The sequence below is a fragment of the Lissotriton helveticus genome, chromosome 5_1 (genome assembly GCF_964261635.1).
Source record: "Lissotriton helveticus chromosome 5_1, aLisHel1.1, whole genome shotgun sequence".
NCBI lineage: Eukaryota > Metazoa > Chordata > Amphibia > Caudata > Salamandridae > Lissotriton > Lissotriton helveticus.
The window spans coordinates 916,471,364-916,489,071 of NC_136065.1; the positions used below are offsets into that span (position 1 = coordinate 916,471,364).

The following is a 17,708-nucleotide window of genomic DNA, read 5'->3' on the forward strand; positions in this document are numbered from 1 at the left end:
AGCAGATGCATCGCACATTGGTTGGGGAGCTCATCTTCAAAAACCTACCATTCAAGGCATGTGTGTAAGAAAGTGACTGTTAATACTGGACCAAAGTAAGGTACAGTGTGTACAGAGTCCACAGTCCCTAGAGGTTTGGCAGAGGCAAAAGTTAGATATAACCTTACTCTCTAAAGTGGTAGCTTGATCGAGCAATAAGGCATTATCAGAGCAGTGTAAAGCATTTGATGTACACACTCAGTCAGCAAATGGTCTCACACGCTCAAGAACTGAACTCTAGGCTAATTGTTTTGTATCAAAATATATAGTTGTTTTATTTTAGAACCAACAAGGTATCAAAATATACTTTCTCAGAATGAGTTACTTTAGTTAAATTTAGTTAAATACTTTTCAAATAGGCAATAGACTTTTTTGAATACCGAGTTTGGATCACGGAGCAGTGCAATTTGACCCGCTCACTCATTGTGGACTGTCTGGGCCTGGTCAATTGGAGAAAAATCCCTTGGTTGGCTTATGTGAGCAACTTTTTTAAGGATATAGACATGTCTTTGTATTTCTCTGAGCCTTCATCCATGTTAAGCATTTCAAGGAAAGATCTAAAAATGCTATGCTTATCACACTTAAGGGAACTGCGTTTATCTCAGGAAATCACTAAATCCACTAACATCCAGATCCTAAGCGTCCAAACTACAACAGGCGTTCAACCCTATTTGAAATATCATTTGAACGCATTCTAAAAAATACCTGTTGACTAGGTTTCGTTTTAATGTGTTCTTTCGTATTGTTTCCTTCCCAAAAAAACAAGATTGGTCAAAATCTATTACCAAGTGCCCATGTGACAAAACTTCGGAACAATCAACAATCCATGTTACGTTATTTTGCAGATTTTATGTGTTGCCTCGTAAGCGTTGGATTATCCCATTATTGTCATCTATGGGTTTGAGATCGTGTCGTCCAGCCTTTCTTGCTTTGCAATACTTAGATTCTGAATTTGTTGCCAAATCCGTAGCCTGTTTTCTTAAAGCATGTATAAAACATCGGTGCAATTTTGACTAAATCTGTCTTTGAATGCATTTGCACCTTATCATCAGTTTGTCTAAGATCCCGCCCAATTTTGATTTTTAAAATGTATTCTCTTATAATGTCAACCATGTATTGTGGTTTAACTTTTTCTGCTATATTACTTTTCTTTTAAACTGTTTGTTGTTGATGTACTTTTTATGGTTCCTAAAAAATTATGGAAACCGAATAAAAGCTATATGACTGACTGATTACAATAGTTACAGTTGTTGCGATAGGCAACACAATTTCAAACACAATGCAACATTGAGCTCAATGGGAATTTCTCGTTAAATGCAATTAGTTACTTTGTAGATTACTTTTCTAACCACAGGACTGGATCCTAGATTCAGTCCTGGGACATTTCCTGTAATCAGTTAAGTTAAAGTGTTTTGGTTACAGTAGTGATTTTTAAGGAATATTGTATTTTAAAAGTTGCCACTTAGAAACTTTTTCACATAGAATCCCCAATGTTATCCTATGGGAGGAAATTCACTTAGCAGGTAAGTAGTGTTATTGTTACTTTTTCTTACTCAGTGTTGGATCCTGGATTCAGCACTGGTGTGTCTCCTGTAAACAATTGAAAGAATGCTTTTAAGTCATACAGGTGATTTTTAAGGAATATTTGTAGTTTGTGAAAATTGACACTTAGAAACTTTTCTGGTGAAAACCAGACAATGGATTCCTATGGAAGGAAATTCAAGTTACTGGTAAGTACGGTTAAAATTACTTTTCAGGGTCGGTGCTGGGCTAAAAGATGCAGCACTGGGTTCTCGTCTGATAACAAGTGAGTACATCGGAATTCGTTGTTCTGCTGATTTTAGATGAAAATTTTAAAGTTTCATTACTCCACACCGAATTTCCAAGTGAAACCAGTCAATGTTACCCTATGAAAGAAAAGTGAGTTATCGGCTTTTGGGTAAGTACTCGACTGGCAGAGTTAAGGTTATGGGCATAGACTCAGGGGTCTCCCAGGGTCAGGTAGGTACAGTTGGTACACCCTCAGCGGCACAGGGGCAGCCAGGTGCAGAGGTAGTTAGGCCCAATGTTATCCAAAGAGAGGCAGGGGGCCTGCGGTTGGTGGCTGCTGGCAAGCAGGCCACGCGGCTCTGGGAGCTGGGCTCCTGGTCACTTGCTCAGGGCAAATGAGAAGTAGATTAGGACAAAGGTTGCACTGCCAGGGGCGCTCAGGCGGCTGGGTGCAGGGTGCTTTTGAGCCATCGGGCGCTCAAGGTTCGTCAATGGAGATCTTGGAAGATGAACAAAGGCTGCAGGCTTGGGACGGAGATTCTTCAGGAGTGACCTACACTACGAGGGGTAAGTTGGGATCTTGGAGGATAGGTAGACACCCAGGAGTTGGGCACAGGGGACCGGGGGGTGCCGGGTGCAGGGCTGTCTTTTGACGTCGGGAAATCTTACCCTGTGCTGGTCGCGGTTGGAGGGGTCTCTTGTTGTGAGGCTGCAGAAGCCGTCTGGGTCGCCGAGGAGGGTCCTTGGGCACTGGATTCCAGGTCACAGTCGCCGGGGGACATCCTCAGGGTCTTTTTCCAGTCTGGCACAGGCTGAGCTCGGCGGTTGCAGAATGGGCTGGATTCGAGGTTCCTGGCTGGCACCAGGGGTGTTGTTTTTTAGCAGAACCACTGCTTGTGGGAGTCCCAGTCTTGGTAGAGTCTCCAGGCAGTCGGGTCCTCCGGGGTTTTTGAGGTTGCTGACCACTGAAGGTGCCGGAGTTTCGCAGGAGCAGGTTCAAGGAGCAACAGGCCGGTAGGGCTGGGGCCAAGTCAGTTGGTGTCGTCCTCTTGTTAGCAGCTGCACGGCAGGTCTTCTGGTTTCTTGATCTTCCTGCTTGTTTTAAATTGGGATCTAAGGAAGGAAGGTTCAGGGTGCCCCTAAATGCTAAATTTAGGGGCGTTACAGGTAGGGTAAGGGCAGAGACCAATGGGTCCCTGTCCTGGTGTGAGTACACCCCCTATCCTGCTCCTCTTCTGTGGGAGGGTGGCAGGAGCCTATCTCTGATTGAGCAGGGCTCCCCATCCTCAAGATGGCTGGAGCCCGGAGTTGTGCTACACCTCGCCTCTCCCACCTGATGGGTGGAGTTGGCACAGGCTGGAACACCCCCTTTCCTCACGTAGGGTTTCCCACCAGTCTTTCCGGCAGAGTGGGGATCAGAACCGGTGGGGGCCAGTTGCTGAGTACAGCAAGCAGCCTGGAGAAGCTCACAAAGGCAGCATGCCTTTGAAGCTTCCCCTGTCCATCCTGGGGGAGTAGACCTAGCACCTCGCCCAGGATGTGCATTGTTGCAGGCCCAGGAGAGCGAAGGGATCTCTACCCAGGGGTCCAGCAACATGTCACCTATGTGGCAGCCCAGGCAGCCTCTCGGACAAGACGTGGATTGTAGGTTAGGCTTCAGGGGGCATCTCTAAGATGCCCTCTGTAGTGCATTTTACATTAAATCCCAAACTGGCATCAGTGTGGGTTTAATGTGCTGAGAAGTTTGATATCAAACTTGTCAGTCTTCAGTGTAGCCATTATGTTGCTGTGGAGTTTTTAATGACAATCTCCCAGCACCATATACTCTTAATGGCATCACTGCACTTACAATGCCCAGGAATGGCCCTGGGTACTGTAGGGGCACCGGGCTCATGCACCTGTGCCCACACCACTGGCATGGTGCACCCAGCTATAGGGGTAACTGTGGTATGTCAGGGTGGTGGGTTTGTGGCCATGGCACACAAGGATGTGTGCCATGTCGACTCTGTTTAGTTCTGCACCAAGTCACTCAGCCTGCCAAGGCAGTGTGTGTGTGTGTGTGTGTGTGTGTGTGTGTGTGTGTGTGTCACGGTACAGGGCCCCTAATGGTGGCACAATAAGTGCTGCAGCCCTTGGGTGTATTTTCTGGTCACAGTGCCCTGGGTACCTATGGTACCATTCACCAGGGGCTGACCTGTGGCCAGAGAAGCCAATTGGGTTTAGGTTTCAACACAGTTTTAGGGAAGGAACATAGGCCCTGGGTACCTGGTGGGCAGGAACCCAGGGCACACTCAGTCAAAGTACATCCGCCATTCAGCAAGAAGTGGGGGCATACCATACAAGAAAGATGGCACTTTCTCACAATGTGGACTCTGCCACGGAAACAACTCCACATAAACCACCTAGCACTACTAGCAATGTTTCTAGCATTGAAAGCATTTCAACTTCATCTAGTAGGCAAAGCTGTCCTCATTCACACTGACAACATGGCGGCAATGTACTACATACAAAAAGGGGGGGTACACACTCTCTCCAGCTCTCACAGCTAGCCCAAAGCATCCGGTGATGGGCCATACCCCAAAAAATATATCTCCTTGCAGAACACCCCCCAAGAGTAAACAACCAGCTTACAGATCTGCTCAGTCGTCAACGTCCGCAGATCCACGAATGGGAACTCCACCCTCGAGTTCTCCTCCCATTCTTCCAAATGTGGGGCTTCCCAGAGATAGATCTGTTCGCCACTCACCTAAACGCAAAATGCCCAAACTTTGCATCAAGGTATGCACACCGATTGTCCAAAGGCAATGCGCTATGGATGAATTGGTCAGGGATATTTGCTTACGCTTTTCTGCCTCTTCCACTCATTCCATTAGTGGTTCGGAAGCTCAGACAGCAATCCCTAACACTACTCCTAGTTTCTTCCGGGTGGGCCCGTCAACCCTGGTTCACAACCCTGTTGGAGCTATCAGTAGTTCCTCGCCAAAAACCTGCACCCTTATCCCAATTTTCTCACTCAGAACCATGAAGAGATAAGGCATCAAGATCCCAGTCATCTCAACCGTGCGATCTGACATATGAAATCCTAGAGTTTGGTTATCCTAATCTTCCGCCAGACTGCATGTATATTATCAAAGAGGCTAGACGCCCTACCACAAGAGCATGCTATGCAGCAGAGAGGAAGCGATTTGTCATTTACTGTAACAACAACAAAATCAATCCGCTAAATGCTTCAATTCAAAACATCATTTGCGATCTACTACATATACAGTGTTCCAGCATAGTGTATACATCTATACGCTTACATCTCGCTGCAATAGCTGTATATATACAAAACAGACCTGCTATTAAAGCATTTATGGAAGGACTTATAAGAATCATTCCACCCAGACTTCCACCTGCTCCAGTGTCCACCTTTTGAGCCTTTGCACAAATGTGAACTACAATTTCTCACTTGGAAGGTAGCCTTCCTCATAGCCATCACATCTCTGAGAAGAGTGGGTGAGCTTCAGGCACTAACAATAGAAGAGCCATTTTTACAAATACACCAAAACAAAGTGGTTTTAAAGACTAACCCCACATTTTTACCTTGTTATTTCTGCATTTCATATCAACCAGTCTGTTGAGTTGCCTGTATTCTTTCCTCAACCAGATTCAGTGGCAGAACATGCTCTTCACACCTTAGATGTCAACAGAGCATTACCATACTACATAGAAAGAACAAAATCTTTCAGAAAAACCAAGCAACTTTTTGTTGCTTTTGCTCCACCACATAAAGGCAATCAAATATCATAATTGGGTATTGCAAGGTGAAAGGGTACTGCTGTGGTACCTGTTCAGAAGGTGGGGAATCTAAGGCAAAAGCATTCATCAGAATAAAAAGTTATTTGCCTTTGTTCATGACCTTTGTGATGGATGCTCTACCTGCAGGTTCTTCACCGATCCTTCCCACCTGCCCCTTCTGAAGTATGGTCACAGACATCTGTATTAATAAGCTTCCCATTTATTTTCTGCACTGTATGTGTCACATTCGGTTGAATTCTGTTCTCGTCTCCGTTTCTGAGGGTGTGTTAAAATAGATGAGTAACCGATGTTGTGGCCCCAGAATTGCATTATATTGCTTTGTTGATATTACACCTGTGCAGCATCTGGCGATGAAATCGAGCCAGCACATCTGTTGACATGGTACAGATATTGCAAACTTTCTGCATCTAGGTAGGAGCTTACAATTATTTAAAAGGTGACAACTTTGCATGTACCCACCAGAACGTTCATTACCAAAGGTAAGTAACTTATTCTTATGGAAATTTCTTAATTCAGAGTTGAAGATTATGTGCATTAATCTATTTTACGTTAAAATATTTGTATTGCTAGAATATGTTGAAGTATGATTTGAATAGACAAAGTCTGACAAATACCGTAAAATAGTAATTTGTTTTAGCTTAAAGTTGAAAATAATTGTTCTTGTCTACTGTGGTTTTCTTCAGATGCAGAGTACTGTCCGAGAGCACAGAGATGGTGGTCATGCTGGAGGAGTTTTTAACAAATATAACATTCTAAAGGTAGAAATTTATTATTAAAGAATAATTGAAACACTATGCTAAATGCTTCCTCCACTAATTCTTTGATGGATGGTTTCACTGTTGCAGATTCCCAAACTCTGAATTATTCCCCACCATCAGACTTGATACGGTCTACTGTAATAATGTCAGACAAGAAATCCCGAACTCCTACTTAGTGAGATGTAACTAGTCCCTAAATAAATTTGGCACCAAGTTTGGTGTTTTACAACCATGCCTTTTCGCTGACTGAGGTAGGATTTTTTAGAGAAAAGTATTTTTTGTGAACAAGTTTTAGTTATCTCTATAATGTGAGAAAAAATTCTACAGCTTCATTTTTAGGTCTCGCTGAGCCAGCGCATGTGTTGCTCCGAGACATTTAGTATCAGGTGTTTCAAAGTGCTGCCATGTGGTCTAGCGCTTGCGTTCACGCGAGGGTGCAGTCGCCATCTGCCTTTGATCACTTTAACTTTTTCGTGCTGGTGTGCGCTCATCACTAGCGTGTTTTTTTTTTTACATTAGTAAAGCTTCCTGCATCATGTGGCTAATTCTGGTTCACTTTGTAACGTAGTGCACCAATTCTCAAGCTCACCTAGTCCAGTTTATTTTTTATTTTTAATAAGGATAACCTGGGTTCATGTAACCCTTAATATTGCACTTCTATTGGTTCTACGCCCTGCAGGCAGCTGCTGATGCTGTTACCCAAACATACTCCATGTAGCAACCTCGGAAGCATTGAATGTTCAGCTCAATGAGCTGTCCTCCTGGCTTATTTCTTCCTTGCTTGTAGCTTTGCCTTAGAATGATTACTCGTGCGTTACAATCATCAGAATGCAAACAATTGACGTGACCTGAACTACCCGGTCACTGCTAAGATAGCACATCTTGAGGCCTCCAGGCAAAGCACAATTGGATTGCAAGTGCAGTATTGTGTTTACAGCTTCTAAATTGCTGAATGGTCCTTGCAATAGCACAACACGTTTCCCAGAACTTAGAACACCCTCATGATTGGTTGGTGAATTAGGATTCTAAAGTTGACCCACTGGTGGTAGCATTAAAATCTCGCTCTCATACCTACACACTGGAGGTCTCTTTCAGTACCCAATGCCTCTGAAATGGATACAAAAATGAGATTTAGAAATCCATTTACATATGATCACCTTGTAAACAAGCTTTGGAAATAACTATCTTTTTGTATACTGAAAGGATGCTCACTCTTCCTTAAGAGGTTACATGTGAATTGCAGTAGAGAAGCACATTTGTCACCCACATGCAGTCATAAGTAGTACTGTTGTGTGTGCGAGTGAGAGAGCTGCAAAAGAGCTGAAACTGATTTACACTAAATCGTGTGTAGCCTAGGCTGCAAAGTGATGGTGGATCCCAGAATATGAGAAGGTATAACATTTCTTCCAACACCATCAGCCTAATCTTTCTTTACACACTAGGGCATGAGACAGAGCAGACCATGATTTTAAAAGGACTCATTCAAACTGCAGTCTGTATTGTGTTAAAGCTCAGAATACGGCATGTGCCGATAGGTCTTGCCTTTGGGACCTTTTAAGTATTTAGTTATGCAGCACAATATCCTTACTGCAACAATATTAACCGTTGCATTGCTAAACACTTATAAGGTACAAGGTTTGGCCATGCAGCAGTTGTTGTTGCACCAAGGATATTGTGCTTCATAAGTAAATACTTATAAGGTCCCAAAAGCGAGACCTATTGACTATGCCAATGCTTGTTAAAATATGTGTTTGAGGCATGTGAGCTGTAGATCACATGCTGTGTATAGCCTGCCATCTAGTGTTGGGTCCAGAGATGTTTGCACTTTGTTTTTGTTCGATGAAGTCTTTTCCAGTCACAAGGTAGGTGACTCCATTGTTAGATTGTTTTTTTCTGCCATCCGGTTTGGATGTGAATTGCTGTGCTCCGGTTCGGCACAGTTTCTCAGGTTCCCTTCGACGTGCAAGCTCAACGGTGTTTACCATTCTCTGTGTATCGTTTCGACTTATTCCTGCAAGAGTTGTTCCATCTTTGGGCAAGTCACTCGTCCCATGATCCAGTCCCTTGTCAACCTCTCTCTCTCTGAGGGCCAGGTACCACAGGAGTGGTAATGGCCCAGGTGAGGCCCATTTGCAAGAACTCTAGCATCTCCTGGACCGAATTATCTAACCTCCGACCCATATCTCTTCTTCCGTATCTGAGCAAGCTAACGGAAAAGTACGTCAATACTCATCTGTTGTACTTTATTGAGCGAACCGGTGGTCTGGATCATTCCCAGTCCGTATTCAGGCCCAACTATAGCACCGAATCAGCGCTCTTCTCAGTGACTGATCACATCCGAATGTCCCAGGATAAAGGGAATTCTATGATTCTAGTGCTGTTTGACCTGTCGGCAGCGTTCAACACCATATACCATGATATTCTGCTCAGTCGTTTGGAGGAGGTGGGGCTCGGGGGTTCGGCACTGTTCTGGATGAGCAGCTTTCTATCTGACCGCACACAGTGTGTCAGTACGGGCTCTTTCCGCTCCGCACCTGTAGAGCTCACCAAGTGGGTGCCACAGGGCTCATGTTTGAGCCCCACACTTTTTAACATTTACGTGGCCCCCCTGGCCAGTCTCATGAGATCATACGGGTTCATCCCAGTGTCGTACGCTGATGACACTCAGCTTCTCTTCCCATTTAAGTCATCAACCATGGCGGTTAAACAGTCCTTTTCAGAGGGCATGAGGGCTGTATCACAATGGATGGCCTCGAATTTCCTACAGTGCAATGTAGGAAAAACAGAGGTAATGCTCTTTGGGGAAGCCACACTGTTGTGGACACCGGACTGGTGACCATTAGATCTGGGCCCGTCCCCAGCCCCAAGCAGGTGGTGAAAAACCTGGGTGTCCATTTGGATCAAGGTCTGTCTCTAAAAGAGCAAGTAAATCAAACAGCCGGGTCCTGTTTTCACGTTATTGGACTACTCCGAAGAGTGTTTCCTTTACTACCGGACCCCACTAGAAAAACCCTTGTTCAGGCCCTGGTACTCAGTCGCCTGAACTATTGTAATGGGCTATTGATCTCAGCAAACGACCGCTTACTTAGCAGGCTCCAGGTGGTTCAAAATACTGCTGCAAGGTTAGTCTTGAATGCTCCACTTAGATCTCCATCATGCCCTTTGTTGGAAACGCTCCATTGGCTGCCAATCGGCCAACGGATCAAATTCAAAATCTGCTGTGTCGTCCACAAGGGTATACACTGCCTGGGCCCCACGTATTTGGCGGAGAAGTTTGTCCCTTACAACCCAGTGCGTGCTCTCCGCTCCAGCAATCAGTCCCTTCTCCAAATCCCCCCCATCAGAAGGGCAAGACTGGGTGGAAAGTCTCTTTCCTACCTTGGCCCCTGCTTTTGGAACAAACTCCCTGCCACCCTTAGGCTTTGCATGGATCATTTTGCATTTAGGAAACTGTGAAAAACATTTTTGTTTCAAACTTAGCACCTTCTCTAGATCTCTAGTCCATCCACTTTCTATCTGTCATTTGAGCGCAGAGATACTCCTCCGGGAGTCGATTCTAGCGCTATACAAGCCGATAAATAAATAAAGATCTTCGATCGGAAAACTCATGGAGGGCCGTTGGGCCTACCCGCGCCGGGCTCACTAGCAGTCGATGGAACGGACTCCATTCAAGCTCTGTCCCGGGTGTCACGCTAAGTATCTGCGCACCGACCTGCACGAAGTGTGCAATCTCTGTTTGTCCCTGGAACACGGCTAGAAAGACTCATGCCGATCGTTTAGATCAAAGAGGACGCTTTGTGAGCATCGGGCTCAACGACACAAGATGAAACGCCAAGGCAGCTCTGTACCAGACATCTTCGGCGAAGATTCCGACCGAGAAGAAACACACCCTTAAGGAGCCAAAGAATCGGAACATGTCTCTTTGAGCAAGGCCGACTCCGACATGGAAGAAGAGGAGCAAGTTACACCAGGTCAGCGTACCGTGAGTATTAAAACCCTCTTGCCCTAACAACCAAAGACAAAAAAGGCTGCAGTCCTTCCTCTGCCTGCGGGCCAAGGTTGGCTATCCACTCGAATATACATACATAATTGATGCAAACTCCGTTCCCTTTGCTTGAATCCCTGGAGTGGGGGATAGGGTAATTACAAACCAGGATCGGAGAGGTGATTTGATTCAAGAAGCACATATGGGAGAGGGTCTGATACATCAAGGGATCTCAAATTCTCTACTAGAATTAAGAGATGTACTGGTGGCCAGGGATGAGCGCCCACATTTACGAATTTGGAATACATTTTTTTTTTAAACTTTATTATTGAGATTTTGAGCGACAATACATCAAGAAAAGGTGCATTTATGTGTACACATTTCAGTCCATAATCAATACAATGCATGTACAGAATCAGGGCAATTGGAGACAAGCAGTCTCATCATACCAGCACTGTGCAGTAAGCAGTTAATCTCCCATTTTACCCATCTTGCGGCCATTTTGTATTTCAAGCTGCCCGCAGCACCCGCCCATTTTAACGAATAACAGTTTCTGCAATATAATACTTACTAAGGAGACACAACAAGTACCCAGCTACTGTGCACAAGCAACTTGAGTGCGATCTAGCTAATACATGACTGCACAATAATACCACAACGTATTCCAACATTATGTATCACACAATAGTCTCTCCAGTACCCCAACTTCCAGTTCACAATGCAGTTATCTCAATTGTGTGTTCACTAGTATCTTATAAAGGAGCTCCCAGTGAGCATCTAGGTGGGTAACCCGTCCTCAGCAGCTTCATCCCCTCCCAGTAGGTAACAATGGAGCGGAGCCCAAATATCTGTGGGCCGTGAGTAACAACTCAGAATATGTATTGATCTGTTCTTGAAAATAGGCAAGATCACGTATCCAGTCCTTAAATATCGGGGCTCTGCCCCCGCCCCATTTACATGCAACTCTTCTTTTGGCGACTAGAAAGGCGAGTGTGGTGAATTTGCGGTGTGCCGCTTGTATGGGCTCTACTTATCCCAAGAGAGCAAGAATAGGGGAGGGTTCCACCTCAGTGTTAATCATTTTGGACAATGCTGCAAACACTTGGCACCAGTACAACTGTACTTCATCACACGACCACGGCAGGTGTAGAAAATCCGCCCCAGGGGCGTGACATCTATCACAATAGTCAGTGGCGCGAAGTTGAAATCTACACATTCGGGCTGGAGTGTAATACAGTCTATGGACAAATTTATAATGTATAATTCTGAATCTGCTGCTAGAGGAGATTCGCTCTGTCTGTTGTAGACAAAATTCCCATTGTTTCTCCGTTAGTGGCACCTGTAGCTCCTGGTCCCATTTTGCTCTAGCCGCCAAAGGTGGGGCGTCTATTAGTGAGTGGACCGACTTGTAGATTGTCGATACCAGTTTGTTAGGTGTATCGTCTTGGAGGATGCGTTGCAGCAGTGCAAAGGTCTGAGGCTCATGTGGGAAGTCGGACGTAAGCGCTTTAAGTCCCTGACGTAGCCTAATGTACAGAAATACGTCAAAGGGAGATGGCTGTATGCCTTCATATAAATGTTCCATAGATCGGAATGTTCCAGCATGATATAGGTCGCCCCACGTCGTGACGTGGATACTGTGAAGTAGCTTATGAAATCCTGCTTCCTGTAGTAAGGGCATGCTTGGATGATAAACAAGGGGCAAGAGTGGTGCGTATAGCATGCTAATCTCCAATTTAGCAGCCAGTCGGGTCCACGCGGTCACCGTGCTCATCACTGTTGTGGGCGTCTTATCCCTTCCTGGGACTAAGGCATATAGTGCGCCTTCTATGGGGATTGGATGAGCCAGCCAGTGTCCCGCCGCCAGTTGGGGCATGTACCTAGGCTGACGCACCCAGAAAAAGGCATAATGGGCCTGGGCAGCCTGATAATACAACTCGAAATCGGGAACGCCAAATCCGCCCTGGTTGTATGGCCTAGTGAGAATGTCCCATTTGAGCCGAGGCTATTTTCCGCCCCATACTAATCTGATGAGCTTCGTTCGGAGTTGCTGAAAGAAAAAACTGCCTGGATAGAAAAGAATGTTTAAAAACAGATATAGTAATTGTGGCAGGATCACCATTTTAGTCAAAGATGTTCTACCCGCCATGGAGAGGGGCAGGGTGATCCAGCGTGTGATGTTGTCTGTAATACGAGTCATCGTCGTGCCATAATTGGCCCTCAATAGTTCATCCGGGTCTTTTTCTATGTGGATACCTAAGTACCTAAAGTCCCCTTCGCACCAAGCAATTGGGTAATCCAGCACAAACCGTCTGGTGGATGTCGTGAGTGGAAAAATACAGGACTTGCCCCAGTTGATCTGGACTCCTGAGAGTCTACCAAAGCGAAAATAATTCTCTAAGAATTGGATTTACATTTTCACTGGGATCTCGCACATACAAAGTGATATCATCTGCGTACATAGATATTAGTATTTGTCTTTGGAAACATCTCAGCGCTCGTTCTTTATGATGCTGCCTCAACTTTGCCGCAAGTGGTTCTGTAGCTATGGCAAACAGCAGCGGTGACAGGGGGCAACCTTGCCTGGTGCCCCTAGTGATAGGAAATTCTGAGGAAAGCCTGCCATTTATAAGCACTCTGGCCACTGGAGTCCCGTATAATAGCCTAATCCATGAGATAAATATGGCCGGGAAACCCATGCGCTCCATCACCTGGAACACATAATCCCATTCCAATGAGTCAAATGCCTTAGTGGCGTCAAGGAAAATGGCAGCCATCGGTTGGTCTTCGTGCACTGTGTTTAGAACTGAAAAAAGGTGCGTAAATTATGCAACGTCGCTCTGCCAGGTACGTAGCCTGATTGGTCGGGTAAAATCAAATTAGGAAGTAGGAGATTAATACGGGTAGCAATCAGTTTTGCCAGGATTTTAACGTCACAGTTAAGCAATGAAAGGGGCCGGTAGGAATCGCATTTATTCGCCGGTTTCCCGGGTTTTAAGAGCGATGTGATAAGTGCAACACGCATAGATGGGGGCAAATGGCCCACCTCAAGTGCGTCTTCGTAGACCTCCTGTAACACCGGTGCCATGAAATCAATGTACGTTTTATAAAACTCTATTGGGATCCCATCGAGTCCCGTAGCTTTACCCGACTGCATGTGCATAATAGCATCACGCACCTCATCCAATTCAAAAGGGGCACTCAAAAATGCCCTCTGTGCGTCGCTAAGCCACCCTAGGGACACATCGTCAAGGTATTCCCATGAATGTAAATCACCAGTCCTAGTGGACGTGTATAATGCGCTGTAATGTGCCACAAAAGAGTTGAGGATTTGCGTGGTATCTCTATACACCTCACCCTCCGGGTTCTCAAGTTCTATTATAATATTAGGGGGACGCGTCAATCTTATCGCAGCCAGCGCCTTACCTGGCCTTTCGCCTTCGCCAAATCGGTGAGCAATCCAGTGCTTGCCTCTAAATTTGGACTCCCTAGTGGCTTCGTCGGTATATTCAGTCAGTGTGTCACGTATGCTTGAGAGGGTGGTATCATCAGGACAATTAGCTAGCGATGCTTCAAGGTTTTTGAGCTCAGCCTCTGTCGTCAGTCGTGCCATTATACTCTTCAGGACTCCCGACCCCTTAGCAATGCAGATTCCCCTCAAAGTCACCTTGAATGCGTCCCAAATGGTTTCTACGACATTCACAGAATCTTTATTGCGCTTGAAGAAATCTAAACATTCCACTCGCAGTTCCTCCTGAAATGTAGTATCAAGTAGCATCGTGGGTTGTAATCGCCAGGCAGTAGTAGTCGGGGGGCCTAGGTCCGTAGACCTCAACGTGACTTTTACAGGCGAATGATCAGAGTATGTTCTAGGGAGGTGTTGTGCTTTCACAAGCGCAGCATAAAACTGTGGAGATATAAAGACATAATCAAGTCGCGCCCATGAACGTGCTTGTGCCGTGAAATGCGTACCCTCCATCGTGTCCATGTGCAGGTGTCTCCAGGTGTCTATCAAATTGTGATCTGTGAGTGACGCAAGTAGTGTCGTCCTAGCCTTAGTGTAATGATGAGGGGCAGGGTGTGACATGTCTCTAGCCGGGTCTAGTGCAGTATTAAAATCTCCCCCCCATAGGAGGTGCTGCGGGCCCGTACCTACAATGGCCGCCCATAAGTCTGTGAAGAACTGAGGGTCATAGACGTTGGGGCCGTAACAGCATACTAACGTGACTGCAATATGTCCCAATCTACCCCACATCATACAATACCTCCCCTGAGCATCCACTTTGGTGCCTACCATAACAAAGGGCGTGCCCTTCTTTACTAGTATCGCAGTACCTCTAGCATATGATGATTAGGAGGAGAAGGCAGTGTGCATCGCCCACCTGCTGGCAAAGGTGTGAGCAGCTTGAGCCTTGAAATGGGTTTCTTGGAGAAAGGCTATATGTACTGAGTGGCGGTCTAGGTAAGATAAAATTTGTCGCCTTTTCCTTGGGTCTCCCAGTCCCCTAACATTCCATGTCAGTATGTTTAAGTTAGTGTCCCCCATGATCTTGCTGGTCTGGTGGGACTAAGCAGTGTGTCGGAGAGGGCCTCACGGGCCAGCCACCGCAAGCAGTGCCACTCTGGAATTGCACCTCTCTCCTAGTACGACAGTCAATTAGCCCGGGTCCCGTAGTACTGTACATGCCAGTATAGTATCGTGAAAGAATGCATGTGTGTACAATATGCACCGTGAGGGCTATCTCCCGCCTTTCGCCATCTTGCAATCCAGTCGGATCTAGAAGTAGCATCTCTTTGATATTAGTTTCGCACAAATCTGTAACAAAGTTTTCAAACATCCTTACCCCTCCCTCCCCTAGTTGCCGCAACCCCAACTTGTCAATAGCAGAAAGTCTCGGCATATTTCCAGCCGTCAGTCTAGGAAACTTGTCCCAAATCAGGTCAAGGTCTCGAGTCCCACCCTGGTCCCACTGATGCATCATTGAACATGCCATTCCCTCTCCCCCAACCCAAATAAAAAAAACAGTTGAATCCCAATTACCCGACCACTCCTTCTCACTGGCTAGCAGGTTACGCATCTTGTTCCCTAACCATACAGAACCATGTACGCTCAGCAGAGATACATCATTACCGCTCATGGTAGCATGTAGTACCAAGTCGTTCTCAAAAGTCACCACCCCACCCCCCTCCCACTGAAGCATCCCCAACTTGCCAGAATCCCCATCCCACCCCTCCTCCCCCCGCAACAGTTAAACAACCCAACATCAGCAGTGTAGCAAACATGACCATTGGGGTATTCCCTATGGGGATCGTCCAAGGTATGCACATAGCCACCCCCTACACCTTGCCCTTCGTCCTGTTCGGCCACGGTCGGGCACATTCAAGGGAAGGGGGTGGTGCCTGGAATACATTACCACCAACAGTCCAATACCCGTCCATGGTACTCTCGAGCAGCAGCGGCGTCCTCTCACGATTGAAGCCCTCCTATGGGCCCCCCACGTTAATGTCAATAGGACATCACAGCACCTCAGCAATCAGAACTCCGATTTACATGTCTCCATTCAACGATTGTTCATCGTCCTGCTTTTCGTCGCCGTTATTCCTATGACCAGATCGCGTCCGTCGCAGAGCTTTCAAAAAATCATCTACTTCCTGCGGATTCGTGAAGAAGTGTTGTTTCGCTTGGTGGGTCACTCTCAGCTTTGCTGGGTACAGGAGCGCGTAGTTAATCTGAAGTGCACTGAGTTTTTTCTTGACCTCCAGGAATTTACGTCGCTGTTCCTGCACTATAGGCGTAAAGTCTGGATAGATAGAAAAGCTGACACCATCACACGTGAGATTTTGGTTGGTGCGTTGTGACAGGCGCAGCAGGAATGGGCAACCAGCGTGTCTTGGTTAACTTCATATTTATTGATTTATACAAGAAATCAGTACACGTCTTTCTCCTTTCCAATGTCCGACGCGGGGAACGGCTCCTATCCGATCTTCGAGGGCAGGGCTTCGTTGAGACAACTCGACGAGTTCTCTCTCGAGTCCGTCGGGGAAGCACTTCTTTCTTCTCCGTCTTGGCTCTCGGAACAAGCAAGATAAGAGAGTACGGGGTGAGTGGACTATTCTGTAATTTATACTATATTCAGGGAAAAGGGAGTGAGGACACACACAACCCATGCACTGGCGAGAGTAATGTGAACAAGTGATGGTCGGTGCTCAGGATGGGGGAACACCGGGACAGGGGATACCCCGGTCAATTACTAGGACCGCCCTTCCACCCGGCCCAACCCCTGATTTTGTCTCGTACCTGGGAGAGCCACACACCTCCCCTGGGTGTATGGCTGGGCGAATCGCGAGGTCGTTGGCCTCCTGGCTTTCCTTCGTGCTGGTCCGTCGTTCTTCCTCCGGTCTCCTCTTTATCGAGGTTTCTCCAAACGTCTTCTTCGGTATCGCTCCGCTTCTCCTCGTCACTCCACTCCTCAACTCTTTCCCTCCAGGTGAACAAGCACACTCCCGATTGGCGGTTTCCCGTATAAGACGTTTCCGTCTCCTGGTGTAGTCCCGCCCACTCTTCAGCCGTCTCACAGTTAAAGGGCCAGTGTGTTGACTCACTGTCCGGATCTTGAACCTCAATATTGACGTTCTGTAGGGAGCAGAGAGAAGGGGAGGGGGTAGGTGAACGATGTTGCACTGTCACTGGGTCGAAAATAGGAGTATACGGCAGACCCACGCCGTTACATGCGTGCTGCCCTCAACGCAGTATCTCGGTCCCGGTAATTAAGGAGCCGTGCAATGATGGGTCTTAGTGGGGCCCCAGGTTTAGGCCACAGTTCTAGCGAGCGGTGTGCTCTTTCAACGATGAATTGTTTGGAAAACGCTTCAGTCCCAATCGAAGCAAGGAGTATCTTCTCCACGTAGTCTTCCATGCGCCCCGTGTTGGTGGACTCTGGCACGCCTATTACGCGAATGTTATTGCGCCGGCTGCGCGCTTCCAAGTCTTCATTTTTCGCAGCAATGACTCTGAGGACATTGTCCATTCTCGAGAGTTGCGTGGTATGTGAGGCCGTGGTGTCATCGTTATCAGATATTCTCCTTTCAGTTTCAGTGATTCGCTCCTCGTGCACATCCATTTTCTGCGCAATGGCGTCCATCCATGACGACATCCGGTCTACTTTGTGCACTATTGTGGCAAACCCCTGTCTCATCTCCTGCATCAGCTGCTGTATGTCCGACGCAGAGGTGCTAGAGCTCGCTCTCGTCGTCGATGGGCGCGTTCCGCAACCCTTTCTTGGCAGTAGTGGACTCAAAGGACAGTTTTGATTGTCGGTTATCCTGCTTACCCATCGTGAGTCTCTTACAGGGAC

The 17,708-nt window shown here is 46.7% G+C and overlaps 1 protein-coding gene across 1 annotated transcript in view; it reads left to right on the plus strand.

The window, feature by feature from the left end:
• The window catches only part of LOC144752569 (poly [ADP-ribose] polymerase tankyrase-2-like), a 446,314-nt gene that overhangs the window by 285,208 nt on the left and 143,398 nt on the right, over window positions 1–17,708 (plus strand). The window contains exon 15 of the mRNA XM_078640458.1: window positions 6,294–6,368. Within this exon, the coding sequence (XP_078496584.1) occupies window positions 6,294–6,368 (75 nt within the window). The remainder of the gene's footprint in view (window positions 1–6,293; window positions 6,369–17,708) is intronic.